Source organism: Agrilus planipennis, unplaced genomic scaffold (genome assembly GCF_000699045.2).
Source record: "Agrilus planipennis isolate EAB-ADULT unplaced genomic scaffold, Apla_2.0 scaffold163, whole genome shotgun sequence".
In the NCBI taxonomy this organism is placed as follows: Eukaryota; Metazoa; Arthropoda; class Insecta; order Coleoptera; family Buprestidae; genus Agrilus; species Agrilus planipennis.
Genome location: NW_020438898.1, coordinates 643,039 through 663,363, shown reverse-complemented (window position 1 = coordinate 663,363; position 20,325 = coordinate 643,039). Strand labels below are relative to the sequence as shown.

The following is a 20,325-nucleotide window of genomic DNA, read 5'->3' as shown; positions in this document are numbered from 1 at the left end:
AGTAATCGAAGCTGTAAATGGTTATTTTGAGGAGCTTGACGAATCAGTCTATAGAGATGGCATTAATAGACTGGAACACCGCTATGAGAAATGTATCAGCCTTGGAGGAGATTATGTTGAGAAATAAAAAAAAAAAATTTTTAAAAACCTTGTTTTTCTTGGTCAGGCCGGAAACTTATCAATCCACCCTCGTATATACCTAATGGATAAACCGCATGATTGATCACTTATTTTCTCTCTAATTGTTTCGGAAAGGTGGTAGCTTTTCCCGATGGCTGACTGGTCGCCGGCACAGAAGAGGGCGGCGGCACGCATGTTCGCCCAGGCGCTGCCCATTGCGCGAACCAAAACCCAAACCCGTCACATACCTTTAAGGAAATCGTTGCTGGTCCCATTGAGACCGTCTTGGCGACTGAATCTTGAATCTGACGAACCATCTCGCACACCTGACAAACGACAGAGCACCAGTAATAGATTATCGACGTCTAAAATTGAGTCAAATTCTGGGAATCCTGGAATTGACCGAAATAACCCTTGTACCGTTTCCTTAACGATCCTTCCTTCCCAAACAACTCATAATAATCTGCAACCATATTGTTTGTCCACCAATAATCAAGATGTTCCCGGTACATCAAGTATTGAATGTTTATCGTCTCTTTCAAATTCGAAATTCGAAAATGGTGTATGGCCCCGTCCGCCTTCCTTGTCTAAAATCACTCCAAAATTCAAACCAACAAATAAAATGGACTACGAATACTTCACAGAGCCTCATGTTGGCCCACCTGTACCTGAACTTCCCTCACCTCCCTCTGAGTGGCTATCCACACTACAGACGACCGAAAGGCAAACTCCTGAAACCAGTAAAGTAACCGTGACGTTCGAAATGCAATATGACGATGACCGAACTTCAAATGTTTCTTCTTCAGAAGATCGCACTGATGATAACATCAACAAAATCAGTAATCTCCACGTTTCTACCACTTCCATAAATATATGGCCAACAGTTACCCTTCCCATTGGCACTGCAGATGTTCCTCCCTTTGAATCCGTCCCATCCGTAAATGTCAGTTCGTCCTCTGCCCAAACACATTCGGATCTTAAACAGTCGCATCTCAGTTTTGTAACCATAGACGTATGGTCATCTTTGCCTGACAGTGAATTTCAATCTGTTCAAGAAACTGCCTCTCCTCCGTCTTGTTTTTCGCCAGAAATCAAGACGAAATTAAAAAAGTTGGAACAGGCGATTGAAGATCAACTTCCTCCTCGTCCGTCTGGGGTCAATGGATTTTCAAAATCTTCTTGGCCTAATACACCACGTCGACAGTCAGTTGTTTCGCCCTTATCGCATTCCGCACCAACCTTTTTGTGGCTTTCTTCGTCATTTTATTCATCGCAAACTAAAGAAGTGAAGGAAACAGTGCCTGTCAGTAACAATACAATTCTTCCATTAAAAATAACTAATTCGTTGTTTGATTCATATCGGACTAATTCTAAATCTAACTGTGAATCTCCTCTTCCATCTTATTCACTTCCCAATTTCTCACAGACTCCGATAGTAACTTCTCAGTTGGTTAAGCACCCTGCAGTTGTAACTTCACCGCGATGTTACGAAAATCATACCAGTCCTTTGGACTTTTCCAATGACTTGAATGATAATCCATTAAAATCCTCGACCGTACACCTTCATCCTTCCAAATCCTTACCAGCTGCTAAACATTCTGATTCCTGTAATAATAACAGCTTGTGCCTTCCTGTATTGCCATCGGTAGCTGACGAAAACGGTTTATCCGATCCATGGCCTTCCTCTCCCCAATCTATTGAAGACAAATCCTTTTCATTATCTCAGAACGACAAAACTCAGCAGGAAGATGTTGTCAATGAGTTTTCAACGATAAATGGAGAATGGTCGCCGTCCCCTTTTTGCTCTTACGAATCGCCTCCGCGTATCGACGACTTCTTCGACGATAACAACGAAAACGATGACGTAACTAGTCTAGATGTTACCTACGACATCTTTACCACCCCAGAGGTTACTTTTGTTACTTTTTGATTTGAACTGCTGGTGTGTTGTAATAGACCTTGCACTAATCTAATCATTAACCCTGAAGAGTGATGGACATAACAAAAACACATTAATGTATTTGAGCACCCTCTACTAGTAAAACCAATCGAAACTGTAATTTTCAAGTCTTGATATTAATGTAAACCAATTGCCCAATACACACGAAAGGTATGTGATTTTGAAACGGTCATCGACTAAAGGTCAGGCTAAATTTTGCCGTGAAAATTAAACGAAGCTGAAACAGCAACAAATTTATACTAAGCGTATGGAAAAGGATTGTTTATTGATAGACTAAAAATCGATTGCTTTTTTGTCGTAGTTACTCGTATCTATCAACCAATCGAAGCAAGCGTCATAGTGAATTGTTTTGCATAATGAATTTTACTACTTTGAGAATTTAGGCCGAATTCTAGTCTAATAAAATGCCTATTAGCATGTTACTTCCTCGAGCAATTTGTAACGACCTACTTTAACGATCGCTCTGTTCTTTTTTACTACCTTTTGATTTTGCAGCGGTAGCAGTAATGATTATTCAATCAGGTTAAGAAGGACGCGTACTAATATTTTTCGTTTTTTGTCGCATATGCAAGAAGTGCTAAAGAAATAAGCAATCAAAATTCTTCATACGACATAATAGAGCAGATTTTTTAAAAGTAGCTATGCTTAAATTTAATTTAAATTAATTTATTTAGTATTTTTTTAATAATTTTAATGAACGGTAATACATGGCTTTGTAATATGATGATAAACTGTGCCTTTATATTTTTGTTTTAACTGAAACCAGTTTTGTTCTGCTTTTTACGGTTCGGTCACTATAAATGTGACCTTCATTATTAAATACAAAGACCTGCCGGTGAGACATACAGTCTCGCCTTATCAGTAACCGGCGTTGTTTTGTTCAAAAGCGAATCATTGTTTTAGACAGCAATCATCTGCAAAATACCAATGAGTTGTGTACCTAATGGTAACTTTGCGATCACTTATTCGTTATCGACATATAACATTCTGATTCACAATAATCTTATATTCGAAAAAGGATATTAGATTATATTTTCTATTTCTTCTCCAAAATCACTAAATTGATCAAGCTTGATGGGCTTGCAAAATTTATTCGTATAAGACCCGACTCGATCAAATTTTCTTTTAATTTTGGCTCGTAGCAAGTTAGTGATAGTAATGGTGCCGTTTAATGTCTTCACTATTAACTAATGACACGACCCAATTATCGATTGTCTTCGCTGACCCTGATGACCACTATTTAAACACGAAGAGCATTATTTACCTACATATTTGTGTAGCAGAGACTTTGTAAATCCATTATTTGCTTCGTACAAATATCAATATATATATATATCTTTTGTTGCTTTCATTAAATAATTAAGTGGTCTAAAAATAGATAAATGACCCTAACGATTGAAGAGATCAGATAGGTTGCGGCAAACAGAAACAAAGATTGTGTGGTATACTTAGTGTGTACAGACTGTCCAAACACAGAAATGTTGTTGTTTTTATAAATATTTATATGATAATAAGTATATTTATAATGTTTATTCATTATACTTGAAATCTTAAAAATGAATAAACTTTGTAATAGATAAATTATACGAAAGGACCCCGGTAGATCCTTACGGAAAATGGATCTCTGTCAAACTTTGGATTCTGGTAATTCTCGTTGGGAAGAAGGCAAATTTAAGGGATCATATCTCAAAAAGATTACTTTTTTTTTCGACTTAGCGCTTATTGAGACTTGATCTAGACATCAAGAAGTATTAGAATTCAAAGTTTCAGTGAGCTTGACAGAGGGTCATTTATCGTAAGGATCTAGCGGAGTCCTTTAAAATTTTTAATAATAAAATTGAATTGGAACTTTAATATTCAATATGGTAATAACTTGTAATTAATTATAATCCAAATGACATATTTTCACGTTAATGGCAAGACCACTATCGAGTCCTCATGACATTCTGTGACACATTGTAGTCGGTACAGTCGTTTTGATTTTGCTGTACGTATGTACATAACATACATAAGTAAATAATAATAGAACATTTCGTTTCTGTTGGCCACGCGCACGTTATAAAGTATGTATGTAATTTATGCTCATCTCGGTGTGAATTGTGTCTATCCGACCTCGTTATCAGCAGAAGCAGCGCGTTCTTATCGCGGCGAGCGCAATCGCCGCCCGGCGTGAAAAGTTTTGCAGTCGCGGACCGCCGCCGCGCCGGCAGTCGCGAAAGTCTTCAAGTCACTCATTTAGTATACAACCGCCACATGAAAAAGACAATACAATCAAAATAAAGTGCGACCGATCGCGAAACGTCTGCGTATCTGTCACAATGTCGTTTCAAAATGTGTATAAATAATGTCAAAAAAAATGTTCTGTGATCTCCAACGTATAAATAGTTGATTGTTTTTTTTGTGTGTTAAATGTTATGTTGATTAATTAAGTGCTGGCGTCGACCGTGGAGAAGAGTGCGGTACGAACGCCGCCAGTCCACGGTGTCTGTGATAAAATCGCGCGACGAGATGCGTGAAGTCCGGTTTAAAAAGAGGGCGGCTAGGATATGTGCACCCATTAAAAGACTTTTCCTCCTTCTCACTGCCAAGGTCGGTTGTTACATTGTAATCTTCTGATAGAGTCGTTGCGAATGCCTTTTGTTTATTTATTAGCAGCGGTGTTGCTGATTCACACGAAAGAAAATCCGCAATGAATTTACAAAAATAAGTAGATATCTATGTAGTATTTCCTAATGAGATAATTATGCAACTATTTAAAACTATTTGTTAAGTATTTTCTAATCGACGCAGATGAATACATTTTTAATATCCAATGTTGACAACGTTTTACATTAAGAAATCGTTAGTTGGATAGTTTTAAATCGGCCTTAATATTATTCTTAAATATTTTAGGCATTTTCAAAATTACTTACATATAATCTATACTAATTGTAATACTATAAATAACATTCATTTACATACTTCTTTATAGTAATTTATTGTAACGAAACGTGTCGTTAAAAATTACACGATGTTCTTTATTATTGATTAGTATGATTACGATCTGTAAACCCCAAAATATATTTCGATAATCTTGAAGTTTCTTAATGTCTACCATCTTAAAATTAAACGTTTTGTATAGGTGAATTTGCAACACCAACTTAGAAGAATGATTAATATTGTCCCTTAATTTTCTGGTTATAATAGTGCGAATATTTTTTTTTTATTTCACCTATTAGTGTAGTTATCTCAAGTTTTCGATGTACATTTGCTGCCTGGTTAAATTGTTGCCCTTCGTTTTTGTGCTTCTCTAACTTCTTTGTCATATTAAAAATAGTGGTAGAGGATTATCAACCAATGCCAGCGAGGGTTTTATGATTTGTATATTGGCAAATTTCAGATTTCAAGATAAAATAGATTATCATTTGCATGTTGAAATTATTTATTACTGATAATATTTTGTATTACATACATATTATTTCGTATTGCTGCTAATGCAATAATTAATAATCGCATTGCAATATTGAAGACTATTGTATAACAACACTATTGCGTTAACAGGCATTGGACGGACACTTGATATTGGACAAACGACCTCATTAAACTGTGTTGTTAATTACCTGTGACGTTTTATATCAATATAGAGATAAATATTAGTTGTTTCAACGCAATAGCTCTTGGGTAACAATAATAATTGTATTAATTTTTTGGGAGAAAACGCTCTTGGTTGAATATCTTTCAATGTCCAAATAATAGGGTTTTAACAGTACCTAAGCTAAGAAAAGTACCATCAAATTTTAATGAAAATCATTGCTCGAAACCATCAAAAGTCGATAGATAAGCTGAGGATGAATGAAATGGGTGAACGTGTATTTAATTGGACAAAATTTTACGTGTATCCTTGGTTAATCGTTTTCTTATTGAAATGTTGTTTATCATGTTTAAAAATCTTAATTTGTAGTAGTGATGTATTAATTATCGTAATTAACGATAAAATAGTCAGTTTAAGAAATCAAACGTTTTAAAAATAAAATTTATTAAGGTCAATTGCATATTTGAAAGATAGTGATAATTAAAAGGATTAAATTGGGGATTATTCAATGATAATGGTTTTATTTTGTTATTAAATAGATAACTGTTGAGATAAAACTTTTAGTTACTACAATTAGTATGTCGCAAATAATAGTTTCATATACATATATGTACGAATTTAATGATGATCTCTTTGTTATAAACAGTTTTAGGAAGACAGTAGCAAAATATAGTATCTACGTGCTAATAAATGTGTATGTTAAGCGTCGTATTTTAATGAAATTTCTTCGCTTTTTACGGTTTTTTTTACCATCTTTTTCTACGTCTCAATTATACTCATCGTGATTAAAATAACTCTCGAGTGCTTCGAACTTGTAAATATATGTTTGTTTCAGCGATTAATGCCATGTAAAGAACTCTTTAATTACTATGTGCATGCGTCAATTTATTGTTGTTGTTTACTATTTCGATTAAGTAATGTCATCACCAAACGCCACCAATCAAGACGGTTAATTTTAACCGTGTAATATGTTTAAATGTATATGGGTATCTTTCTATGTTTGTCTCCAATTCGTCTCCTGTTAAAGTCAACCGATGCTCGTCACTCATTTAACGCTCGCCGCCGACTCGTCTTCCGATAGTCCACTCATTTGATGCTCATGTCCTATTACTGCACTCATTGGATACACATCTTCTGCTGTTGCGCTTATTCGATGCTTGTCTTCAATTTGTCTCATGTTGAAATCAATCGATGCTCGTCACTCATTTAACGCTCGCCGCCGACTCGTCTTCCGTTGTTGCACTCATTTGATGCTCATTTATTACTGCACTCATTCGATACTCGCCTACTACTGTTGTGCTCTTTCGATGCATGTCTCCTGTCGAAGTCAATCGATGCTCATTACTCATTTAACGCTCGCCGCTGACTCGTCCTCCGTTGTTGCACTCATTTGATGCTCATCTCCTATTACTACACTCATTCGATACTCGTCTTCTGCTGTTGCTCTTATTCGACGCTTGTCTCCAATTCGTCTCCTGTTGAACTCAATCTACGCTCGTCACTCATTTAATGTTCGCCGCTGACTCTCCCTTCGTTATTCCATTTATTTAATGTTCATGTTATATTCGCCTCCTCTTCCTAAATGTGAAACAACTTCCAACGATCTCAAATAAACGGTTATGCACTTAAAATGCCCATTTAAAATCTTTGATTTCCTTAAAACCTATGCGGAAATGAGTAAATATTTTCGAATTTTATATTTTCTAGTGTATAACTGCATTTTGTTTGTTACATTAATACATATCTAGAGTAATCGTTGAATCTATTTTCGGTAATACCGGCAGAAATGTTCTAAATATCCAATAAATAGGCCATGAATTCTTAAAAGTGCCTCCAAAGATATACTTAGCACTCTTTAATATACGCATTTAAACAACTTAACGCGTTCAATTTTGAGCATCTGTAATAAGTATTCGTATCTTTATAGGACACAATAATAATTCTTAAGACTCTTTGTGGTATTTTTTGACTACATAGATAGGATAAGTAACGGGTGAACCATTTATTCTCATATTGCGGAGTTTATTTTAATATGCATTTTTTGAACCGTTTAGCGACTGGTATCTCTATATTTATTGCAAGATAATAAATTCTCTATTAAATAATCGCGTAATGGTTGTCCAATATTTTCATGTCGTTTTGGCAAAAACATCTTTGTGTCGTCCGAAGTATTATTATCGTAAACGGATTACGCAGGTTGTTGAAAATAGACTCTGATCCTTAAAAAAAAAAACTAAAAAGAGAAAAATTGTCTACACTTACCGATATGCAATAGATAACGCAAACATATATTGCATATGTGTTATTGTTAAATACAGTTGATTGCATTCGTCCTTGGCATTTTCAAACCAGAATCGTAATCATTTGTTAATAGCCAAGAGAAGAAGTAATCAACACCATTTACAGACAATAATTGATATCAATATCATAATAAACTTCACTGACTAATCATTAGTTAATTTTTGCATTCATATTTTTTTGAATGACCTTTACAAAAAAAAATTGTTCTGATAGGTCTAAGAATTAGTTCCTTCACCTTAACAAGGAATGTTCTCCTTTTTGTGTCAACATGTTTCTTGTTTACGTACTGAAAAAGTCAAGTTATGCCAAAGGGCTGCAAGGTACTTGCGTCTCTCTGGAGTACGAAATAATTAGGAAAAAGGCTGGAAAAAAATCCTTACGAAAATCGTGTTTTTTTCAAAGTGGGCCTCTCTAAAAATAGTAAAGGGCCCATGAGTGGATAATTCAGAGAGTGCCACAAGCATGTCACAATTCACTTTTTTGTTTTGTGTGTTGAAAATGAAGTTACAGTGAAACAATTTACTTTTCATCGGATCCTTGTGTCGATCAATGAAGCCGTTTTTAAGTATATTATATCTCTCTTCTCTTCTTCCTATTAATACTGAATATTCAACCTTCAGTACGTGTTTCAAGGATTGTTTTGTGTGGGTTGTTCTTAATAAAGCCACACCGTGGCTCATTTCTTTGTTTATTTTTAAAGAAAAACGCGAAATTATTCATCGCTTTATTTCGTACTTTCCGTACAAAGTAGAGACCTAAATATAATCGAATGCGTGTATTGAAATTCAAATTACATAAGAGGCATTAACTGATAGATACATAAATAGGGACATTTTTTTTTAATAATTTTATGACATTTAGGTCTTTTTGATAATCGCTTGATTGTAAGTATGTGTGTGTGTGTCTTAATTTACGTAATTTTCTCTCTTTTTCTCACAACATAACATAAAATGCGACCAATTGCAACAGCGACACGTCCCAGCAGCCACAACGTCGAGAAGATTATTTTTAGTTTGACGGTATTTGGCAGAGACGCCGGCTACGATCGCGTTCGTCGTTTTCAGTCGTCCCGACGCCCGTGTCGCGACCTGTACTTATTTAATAACTATTTTAATACGATACGCAAATTCTGAACGGTTGATAATTAATTAATTCTTGACGCGTCCGTCGTTTTATAAGTGGTAGTGTGAGGGTGAACCGATCCCGATATATTTTATTATGAACGAGGGTTTTACCGATGTTCGCTTCCGCCCTTTCCTATTCCCGTCTGCGTCCGACTTATTACGACGACGATAACGATTATCATCGCCACAGTAGCCGATACAAGCCCACTTTGACCAGCTCGTCCACCTGGAGCAATCCGAGTGCTAGCGCGAACGGGGATCTATCATGGTCCCGTAGATCCGCGACCACCACCAATGTCCCCAAGCGATTGTCCAGTGCCAGCTCGATGGCATCTTCGGGCACCGCTTCTTCTTCGACGCCCCGGCGTCAAAGATACGCTCGTTCGTCTACGACAAGCGTCACCCAACTTTTGAGCGATTCGTGCTCGAGTCTTTTGCAAAGACTAACGACTAAAGTGCGAGGACCTTCCGAGACTAAGCCTTCGGTAACGAGGAACCCTCTGACCACCAGTTCAAGCGTTAGCCATGTAGGTTTAGGGACGTCCCCGTCTTGTTCTTCTGGAAGCAGCAGCAGCGGCGGTTTGAGAAACAAGTTCCTCGATGATAAGTACACGTCCGTGTTGGAGAGAGTTTATGGAAGGAGAGATATCGAGCGGACCATCGAACCGTCCGTTGGTAGATCGTTGGCGAAGAGTGCGACCAGTTCGAGTGTTTTATTGTCTGAGAAAGCGTATCCTTATGTGTCTTCAATGACGGTGAATAATCACTACGGTCGCGATAAAACTCCTTATCGCAGCGGGGAATCGAATAATAATAATAACAACAACAACAAAAGTACCATTTATAATAAGCACAACCACCATTACCACCACCATCACGTCGATTCCCACAACTACCCCGAACCTCCGTATTCGTACCTTGATAGGGATTCTGTATACCGTATCCGACACAGATCGAATCATTCCGAATTGAGACCCAGGAGGTCAACAAAACCTTTCCGTTCCGGGAAGAGCGAGGCTTCGGACAGGCGCGCCACCACCTGCCTCAAACTCCAACCTGTGGACATATCGTTGAGCGACACAGAGAACGTGGACACAACGAATATCATTACGACTACAGCCACCGCGAACAGTCTTCGTGTCAAGTCGAAAGATGAAGAAGACGACGACGTCACACCGACGCCGTCGAATCCTCCGGACGCTGCTATTTCCGAAAGGGAAGCGAAACGGAAGGAGATCCAGTCTCTGATCCTTAAATATTCGGCTCTAGACGAGGCGTATAATAAGCGGACGGACGCGAAGAAGAATGCGGCAGAGGGTGTCGTAGATGCGGACGTACCCGTTAGCGCCGCGACGGCAATCGCAAGAAAATACCACTCGCGACTAGCTGCGGTCGTAAGTAACATATAATGACTGCACTGCTGCTGATATTGTGATAAACAGATACAACCCCCTACTTCTGGACATACTTAAAAATATATATTTAGTCTTTCTAACAAGTGTGTGTAACGCTTTTTGTCTTTTTTGCCTCGCCTAATCCTAATACACGTGTTCACTAATCGGTATTTATTTTATGTCCTCTTGTTGTTTATATTTCTGTTAGTACCAATCAATTATACGTTCGGTAGTCCTTATTGTTCTTGTCGTTAGGAACAGTAATACTTTAACAAAAGAAAATTATGCTTTAAAAGTAGAGTTTAATTGGCTAATTCGATTGGGTGGTCTAAAAATAAAGAAGGGTAATGTGTACTAAACCACACACACTTCCTGTACTGAAGAATGTGGTTATCAAATGTTGCAGTGATGCATGGGATTAAGGAGTTATAAAAGGGCTACACTATCAATATTCAGGGTATATTTATATGTTATCTTATTCTGTATTTGTAAGTAGAGGGTCATTTAAATAACGGTACTTGACGAAATACTACCACCATTTTTTCTTTATTTTTGTTTTCCTGATGCACTGTTAGAAGCTGCTTTTAATAAGAAACATTGATTTTAAAATGCAATCGCCTATACTCAAAGGTGTTCTCAAATTCAAAGTATGACGCAAACGACGCTTGTGATGCCAGATTAACGTTTCTGAAATGCGGTTGCCAAATTGGCCCACGTGAAAGAATTGGGTCTGTTCACCGTTTTTAAGTATCTATCATGTCGAAAAAGAAAATCGAGCAAGAAAACAAAAACATATTTTTAGGCGCGCGTATTTTTGCGAAATGCCTGAAAACTAGCGCGTAGGATCGGAGTTTGCCTAGTTTCAGAAGTTTCAGCACTTTTTCGGCGTACGATTTGTACGGATTATCTTCTTCTACTACGTCGATGCGAATAACAGTGGCATTCTCTGTTGTTGTTTACATTTTGAAAGCGGTATTTTATGTAATTAACGCTGTCGCTAAGTATATACTGCATCATGTAAGTGAATACATCGTTGTTGATAATGTCTTCATAATTATTACCACTATTTTTATAATAAAGATGATAATTAATATAAAATACTCTCTGATTAAAGTTATCAATACATATTTATAAAAATAATGTTGACATGAGTGCTATATGTATAAGTAACAGTTTCCATACACGTACATGCTTTTCCTCGATGTATGTAATACATAATAACAAACTGTTGTCTAATAACTAATAAAATGTATGTAATCTAGTTTTGTGATTATGAACGTGTACTATATACATGCCTTTTTAATATCTTTTTATCACAAGCTAGTTAATGTGGGGTTTTCTTATCAAAAATAGCACACCAATAGCTAAATATTATAACCAGAAAATTAGTAGGCAATTGTTAAAAATATAACAAATTCAATCTAAAATGGTATCGTATAGATAGTATCGTGTTTATTTTGTATAAAAATTGCTATTTTTGCATTAATTTGCAGTTTGCATTGTTTATAAATGAATAATTGAAGAGTAATGCGTGATAAATATTTCCTTATCTAACTGGATTTCTAAACCAGACTATGCTTGGTTAAACATTACCTCTAGTATTAGCTTTCTGTACTACTAACAACAAAAATTGAGATAATGTAATGGTGTAAGTTTGCACATAACTGAATTCGTTTGTATTAAAAAAAAATTGGCATATATTAAACGTTTTGTTTTTTGTGAATTACATGCAAATGTTTGTGTTGTCGCTATTAACGAGTGCGTTGGGTTATTCTTTATTTAAAAGGGTGCCCAACCTGCTTAATTGAATGCGTTTATTAGTTAGATTTTTAATTATTTAATACAAAAGTGCACAGAAACAGTTAAAAGGCATAATTGAGGCTAGAAGTATCACAACTATCCCAAAACATGACAAGCATAGTAGGATTTCAATTTTTATTGAACATTTTATGATAATTAACTTTCTTTTTGCTATTGATTTAAATCCAAAAGAACAAATGCTTATAAAAATATCAAATTATTACAATAAATAATGCTAAAGTTTTATGATATGTTTTCATTTCCAATTTTTGGATTTAATACCAAATATTTTAGCAATTGTAAAACTGCTGTTGCAACCAAAAGTCAAAAGTCTTTTGTTTGCAGTAAGTCATATGTCATGTTAATCAATAGATAATGAGTTCTAGTTAAGATTCAATAACAATGAATGAATGACCTACTATTTTTGGTCAAGTTTTGCGGAGCACATCTTTGGACATGTTAAAATAGTTAGTAAATTTTTGGATTATTTCAATACAACCCTACAAAAATTACCCCACGACTATATATATATATATATATATATATTATAAACTGTCGAAGCGATGCAAGAAAGATACCTGAAAAGAATGTTAGAACCGAAACAAGAAAAGATATTTTTACCTACTNATATATATATATTATAAACTGTTCCTTGCCTCCCACATATGCCTTCATCTGTTACTATGTTCTGGTGCATTTTTTGTACCATTAAAGAGAATCATTGTTGATTTGGCAAATCCGTTTGCCCTTTTCCTCTGTTGCTTATTGGGCCACAACGCCGCCTTTGTTTTGGACCATTGTCGTACCTTTCGACGCCCACAACGTGGACTGTGATGATGTGACCACAACGCAATGATGATAATGTCGATGATGACGATGACATTGCCTTGCCCCACAACCGTTCTTCCCGCCACAACTTTGACTGTGGTCTTGATTGATGATGACGGGGTTGCGTTGATGATGATGATGATGATGATGATGCGATTGACGCTGATGACGATGCGCACAACAACACAGAGTTCTAGAGCTCCATCGGTGGAAGATGATGAGGAAGGCCACCTGATTTACAGAGCGGGAGATGTTCTGCAAGACCGATGTTCGTGAATACTTTTAGTACACATAGCAGTTTGGATAAGTCTAAACTCTTGTCTCTCTCTTCTCTCTCTCTCTCAAAAATGTCCCACAAACATGTCCCCATCCAATTAACGAACTTTTCTTTCAGCATAGTATCTAAATTCTTGTGATCAGTCAGTCACTCAGACACGAAACATTACCGAAACCTTGCATTCGTCTGTGCAATCATTTTTTCGTTTTTCGTAGTCTTTGGATCGTAATCATTAGATAAGTTACAGTAGTATGATTGATCTTACTTGCAAATAGACATAGGACGTTTAGGTCATCATCATAAAGTCGTCAGTAGATGCCTACTACAGCAAAATTGATGATTTTTTAGTTTATCCATTTTGGGAGACCGAAGAAGAAACAAAAAGCTACTGATTTTGCTCAGATCATATAAAAATATATTTTTATTGCTAATTAAAATGTTACATATATGTTATTCAATACATCTAACGTATCGGAAAATTGAGAAACTAAATTTCAAATTAAACTAACTGTTCGTTTCTATTGGAGCGAATTTCTGACAATTTTTTATAGATATTTGATTAATAATAGAACTTTCTGACTTATATTTCAAAATCCTGTGAATGAAGAGAAGTCAAGGTTTCGGTAGCATCACCATTTTTTTTGGACAGTTAATTTCAGAAGCAATACGCCCAAGTTACAGTTTCTATGAGTTCTTTTATGTGGCAAATAGAAGCTGCAACTTGGTAATCTACAAGTTTGGCAATCGGATTTATATTTTTTTACAATTATAATTGTAATATTTTTAAGATCATTTTTTTTTTAATTTTTGATCAGTATATTTTTTGCATGCACTCAGATAATTTAGGCTAAGATATTTTGCTTTACAACTTGCTCGTCGAAAAGTAATACAGACATGCGCAACAGATCATCTGATCTCATTATACTGATAGGATTGTACTTATCAAAATAACTACGAAAAATTGTTGGTTGGTATAGTTCTTAACCATAGAAAGAAATGTTAATTTTTAACCATACATATGGTTTTACTTGTGTTAATGCCAAACTTAAAGACAGTCATGGTTGAAGGCAACAACAAGAAATATCTTGCACAATACGAGGTGGTACAGAAATGCTTGGTCACCTGCCAAGAGTGACTCGTATTGGGTTCATTTCAAAAACCGTTAAAGTACCACCAATGCGAATGTTAGCTATATATACACATAAATTGACCTTGCAGGTGAAAAACTTCGAAAAGTGATGATAGATCAATAGGTAGTTAACGAATTGTTATTGTCTTATTTAATTTTTTTTTATTATTAAAAGGTAATACTTCCTTTAAGAATCATAATGGGTGTATCTAAAGTATTACATTTCACCTTTTATTAATTTTAAGTGTAAGTGAAAAATACAGAAAAAATCGATTAAAACAGTAGATATTTTTGAACAAATAGAAATAATTGCGTTGATAAAAATGAAAATTTGTGTTACTTTTCTTCGAGCAAAGTTACAAAGTTTTATTAGATTAACAGAAACTGTTGTTATTTTACAGATAAAATTCTTGGCACCCTCGGCGAAGGAACATTTGGCAAAGTTGTCAAAGTTAAAGATATAGACATGTGAGTGTGTTGAGTTTAATTTTTGAGCCATTGTATCGAATGTTGCCTTGATGATAACTCAGCCGATGATTGATTAGTTTCTAGGATAATTTTCTATGTTTATATTTATACGTTTGTCTATATTTTGCTGCTTCTTATGGTTCTGCATTAATAAACAATGAAATTATTAACTTTTACCATTAAATAATTATGCTTTAATTTTACGATTATTAATTTTTAATCCAATATACCACAGCCTAGTATTACATCTGTGAATAGCTATATATCTGGTATAATAACAATAACGAATTGTAATTATTAAATTCAGCAGCAATTTTAGGATGTAACATTTATTATTATAGGCATCATTTGATGGCTCCTATTTCCTGTATTACGTTTTCATTTTACAGTACCCCTATAACAGAAAAGATGTCCTCACGTTTCAGAGAGCATATCATGGCCCTGAAAATAATCAAGAATGTGGAGAAGTACAGAGAGGCTGCAAAACTAGAAATAAATGTGCTTGAAAAACTTGGCGATAAAGATCCTGAAAGTTTGCAGTAAGTAAACCTCCTTACTCTATATTTTCGAAAATATGTAATCTGATTTTTATTTTTTACCATTTTTTCTTCTAGTTTGTGCGTTAGAATGTTGGACTGGTTCGATTACCATGGTCATATGTGCATAGCTTTCGAAATGCTCGGCCTGAGTGTTTTCGATTTTTTGGTAAGTTTTTTTTTTTTCATTCATCTATTCAAGTTAATATGTCATTCAACAGTTTCTTACATTCGCACCTCATATCAAAACTATTTTTAAACCGAAAGTGGAACAATAAACACGACGTGAGTGTAGAATAACACCAAAGGAGAGCTTTGTCTGTGACATGTTCATAATTAAATCTCACCACATTGTACCTGTGTTTCTTATTAGTCAATGCAATTGCAAGTTCTAGTTCTAGTTTTGATATCATAAAAGCCATACTACGTACGTGTGTATGTTCTTACAATTGGATTAAGTTTTTTAAAGCAGCACTTTGCTGTCTTTATAAGGATTTTATCCTAATAGCATTGCTTGCGGATTAAACAAGGAATGAAAATAGAATCCGACTAAATTTTTACAAAAAAAATTAGTTCTGCTGATTAAAAAGTAAGGTCGATGAAATTCTTTATTGCTTCTTAAATAGCTCACAACAGGTGTTTTCAGCCAGCTTTAAAGCTTACATAATAATCGATTTATTTTTCTGCCAAACATGTTTGAATGTTTTGGGTTTGCGCTTCTAATTTTGCAAAAATAAACGAGTATCCAAAAGCTGAACAAATTAATTACGGAGTTCAAAGTGATTATCCTTCAAACAGTCAAAGGTTAAATAGTTACGTAATAATTTTTGAATAAATATATACACATGCCCTTGCCATTAAACTTTTTGCAAGTCAAAAATCGCCAGTTGGTGATAGTCCGAAATAAAATACTAACATAGAGTTCAGTGCAGTTTCTGGTTCTAAATTTAATTCAAAATCGACTGTGTCTTTATTTAGAACGAGGTCTCTTCTTTTAATTATTAATTATCGTAGTGACCTAATGCACTCAGTAACTCGGCCAGAAGGTTTGTTGTTAAAGATGTAAAGTGATTATAAATAAGAAAGTTTGATGTGTACTGAACGTTCAGCAGTTGAACATCTTCAACGCAATTGCATTCAAAATTTAAACTTTTCTTATTCTTTTTGTAATATTTAAGTATTTTACTAAGTACAGAATATTGACCTTCACGGGGGTCATGTTGTTAACCTTATCAAGATGTAGAGAATTAAGGTTAAAATTGTTCAATTTAATTATAAATTTGGATCATGACAATGCATAATAAATTAAGTTATACCAGCTGCGACGGTTTGTTGTACTATTAAGTCCGAGTAAACATTTACAAAACAACTAATTGGATAATCTCGTACTCTGCGAGTCCTTATGCAGTTCAAAGTTAATTAGTCAGGTCGGTCGTTTCACAATTTATTTGGAAAGAGCGTAAAAGGTTTTCAAATCAGCAAGAGACAAATTCCTATTTTTAGTGGTTTGGTAAACATTTACAGATGCTCTGCTGACTTATACAGCATATAAATAACTTGGAGGAGATTATCAAAAGCTGACGAAGAAAACGCGCGAGTCCTCTGTTTAATACGTATATATAAAATGATATTTGACACTGGCGTATTTTTTTTATAATTTCTAAATTTTTAAAAATAACATTTAGTAAGGATAAACTCGGACGTAAGACTAGTTCCACGAAGGGATTATATATATTAGAATTTCTATCACCGGATGCTTCATAGTGTTTTTTAAATAATAGTCTAATTTATTTGTTAATAAGTTAAACATAATGCAGGATGCTCAGTTTTATTATAATTAGGATGCCAAAACGGAAAAGTAATCCGAAGAATTCTAAACAATTATAGTCATCATTATTATTGGTAGTATTAGTACTGTTTACCATGAACTTGAGAAGACAACAAGAAAATATGAAATTGTCTTTTTTTTACAGAAAGAGAACAATTACTATCCATACCCATTGGACCAAGTGCGGCATATTGGTTATCAGTTGTGTTATGCAGTTAAATTTTTACACGATAACAAATTAACCCATACAGATCTCAAACCAGAGAATATCCTCTTTGTTGATTCCGATTATGACGTAGTTTATAGTACCAAAAAGGTAAATTTCGTGCAAAAGTAGTTCATTTCATACTTTAATTTGTGTCTTTTTTTTTCTGTTTNGTTAGTAAAGTTGCAAAGTTCTTGTAGTACTGTTTACCATGAACTTGAGAAGACAACAAGAAAATATGAAATTGTCTTTTTTTTACAGAAAGAGAACAATTACTATCCATACCCATTGGACCAAGTGCGGCATATTGGTTATCAGTTGTGTTATGCAGTTAAATTTTTACACGATAACAAATTAACCCATACAGATCTCAAACCAGAGAATATCCTCTTTGTTGATTCCGATTATGACGTAGTTTATAGTACCAAAAAGGTAAATTTCGTGCAAAAGTAGTTCATTTCATACTTTAATTTGTATCTTTTTTTTTCTGTTTCAGCGAAGAGACGTAAGGAGAGTGAAAAGAACTGATGTAAGATTAATTGATTTTGGTAGTGCGACTTTCGACCACGAGCATCATAGTACAATTGTCTCGACGCGACATTACAGGGCGCCGGAAGTCATTTTGGGTAAATACGTTTTTATTGACGTGAACATTCACATTTTGTACGTTTTGCTATTTTGATCTGACTCTTCTGCTCTTTTCAGAATTGGGTTGGTCGCAGCCTTGTGATGTGTGGTCGATTGGATGTATTCTCTTCGAACTCTATCTTGGCATTACGCTGTTCCAAACCCACGACAACAGGGAACACTTGGCGATGATGCAGAGGATATTAGGGGAATTACCGCTAAGGTGAGGGTAGACTCTTTGTTTAAATCTATTTCTGCTACTGTAACATTTTTTGTTATTCGTTGTTGCAGGATGGCAAGAAAAACAAAAACGAAATATTTCTATCGTGGAAAACTCGACTGGGACGATAAAAGTTCTGCTGGTCGATATGTCAGAGATAATTGTAAACCACTTTTGGTAAGTTACAATTCTTATTAATATATAAAATTGTACCAGAAATAATGTTTGACGTTGTTACAGAGGTATAAACAAAATGATGAAAGCGACCACGCACAGCTATTCCATTTGATCCAAAGGATGCTGGAGTATGAACCATCAGAACGGATAACGTTAAGGGAAGCCCTCATGCACCCTTTCTTCGACAAAATCCCTGCGCACCAACGTTTGGGTGAGCACCGCGGCTCCGGTGACATTCGACGTGACCTTTCACTGACTCGATGATCGGGTCACGGCAACGCGGTGACACCACGGCGTTGCCGGCGCCGTCGTCGTCGTCCTCCTTCTCCCACCACCCGTCCTCCTTCGCTTCGTTGTAGTCGTCGTCGTCGTCTGTCTATCCTCGTGTCACCGTCGTCGTCGTGATATAAAATAATTAAATAAACAAACAAATGGTGATAAACAACTCAGCTGTAATAATAGACAACGTTCAATTAATTAAATGAATACTGCTCCCTTTTACCCCGTATCTTCCAGACGACGACGATCGTTTATTAATTTTTTAAATTTAAAAAAAAAAAAATAGATGACCATAATGAAACGTTTTATTTTTGTATAAAATGTGCAGCAAACAAGCAGGAGGAACAGTTTTTAATAAAAATTGATTAATTAATAATATGGATAAGGACAATAAATTTTATTTATTCACGTTGTTATCGATGATTATGTATAAGACAAAAACATAACGCAATTGTAGGTAATTTTAACGTCGACAGATGTGGAACGGCGGGGGGCAGGAGCGGGCTGAACGCAAGCAGCCCCCGCCGGCGACTGTCATCGGGCGACACGCGAAGAGTGACACTTGTCGAAGAATTTGAGGATTATGCATAATGATGAATGGTGATTGGTGAAGATATGGAGAAGTTCATTTGTCGCTTTTGATTTTTCTCTTTTTTTTTTTACGCGAATGAATTGTAAGAAAATTAATAACGTGTGACCCGCGCACGTTGCCGTGTGTCGTTTATTAATTATTATTGTAGATGATGTGTATAAAAAAAAAATCAAAATGGGAGGAAGGCCAGTTAATATTTAACTGCCTACCTAAAATGGAAAATCTTTAGATTGGTTCGTGAACAGATGCTTCAATGTTATGTAATTAAGTTTATTAATGTATATAGTACATATAGTACATAAATATGAATAAATATGATTTTTACAATACCTACAGTTTGTTTTTATTCTTATTATTACCAAGATGCGATATTTTTTATATTACAATATTTAACTGGGCCACAGCAGTCAGTCTGTGCACTGCTTCAGAAATTTCCACCCATTTGCTGGCATAATACTTTGAATTTAAACAGATCGTTAAGTTACATTTTTATATCTCAATCGATGCTTTCTATTAAAAAATTACATGAAATACTATTTAATTTAACAAGAGGGTTGTAGGCAAGTTTGCTTCTTTTTAAAGTCAGACAAAGACAAACTTATTCGATTTTTTAACACAGAAAATTATTTTTAAAAAGCTAAAAGAAACTTGCATGAGTATGTATTAATAAAGAACTAAAGATAACTTATTCTACTAAAGCAACTAATATTTTAATTGTACTTTGATGTTAATCAATGTAATTAAGACTAAATTGCTAGACCTTTTCTAAAACCAAGTGAATAGTTTGCTTAATTAGCGTTAATAAATTTTAATATTTTAAGTTAGTAAAGTTGCAAAGTTCTTGTTAAGTACCCGAGCACTGTGGAAGCCTATACAGCTTTATATTGAA

The 20,325-nt window shown here is 35.0% G+C and overlaps 1 protein-coding gene across 4 annotated transcripts in view; it reads left to right on the top strand.

Annotated features, from left to right (window-relative positions):
• LOC108739099 (dual specificity protein kinase lkh1) overlaps positions 1-19,767 on the top strand; it is a 23,369-nt gene extending 3,602 nt beyond the window's left edge. The window contains exons 2-12 of one of the 4 annotated variants that reach the window (XM_025973215.1): positions 256-2,029; positions 13,288-13,366; positions 14,906-14,972; positions 15,398-15,511; positions 15,587-15,677; positions 17,482-17,652; positions 18,038-18,167; positions 18,247-18,391; positions 18,460-18,565; positions 18,629-18,776; positions 19,302-19,767. In XM_025973215.1, the coding sequence (XP_025829000.1) occupies positions 272-2,029; positions 13,288-13,366; positions 14,906-14,972; positions 15,398-15,511; positions 15,587-15,677; positions 17,482-17,652; positions 18,038-18,167; positions 18,247-18,391; positions 18,460-18,565; positions 18,629-18,776; positions 19,302-19,435 (2,943 nt within the window). In that variant the 5' untranslated portion in view covers positions 256-271 and the 3' untranslated portion in view covers positions 19,436-19,767. Of the gene's footprint in view, positions 1-255; positions 2,030-4,689; positions 10,471-13,287; positions 13,367-14,905; positions 14,973-15,361; positions 15,512-15,586; positions 15,678-17,481; positions 17,653-18,037; positions 18,168-18,246; positions 18,392-18,459; positions 18,566-18,628; positions 19,132-19,301 lie in introns of those variants that run through there. The other 3 variants (XM_025973214.1, XM_025973216.1, XM_025973217.1) reach the window with 3 other exon arrangements.
• Positions 19,768-20,325: the final 558 nt, after the last annotated feature.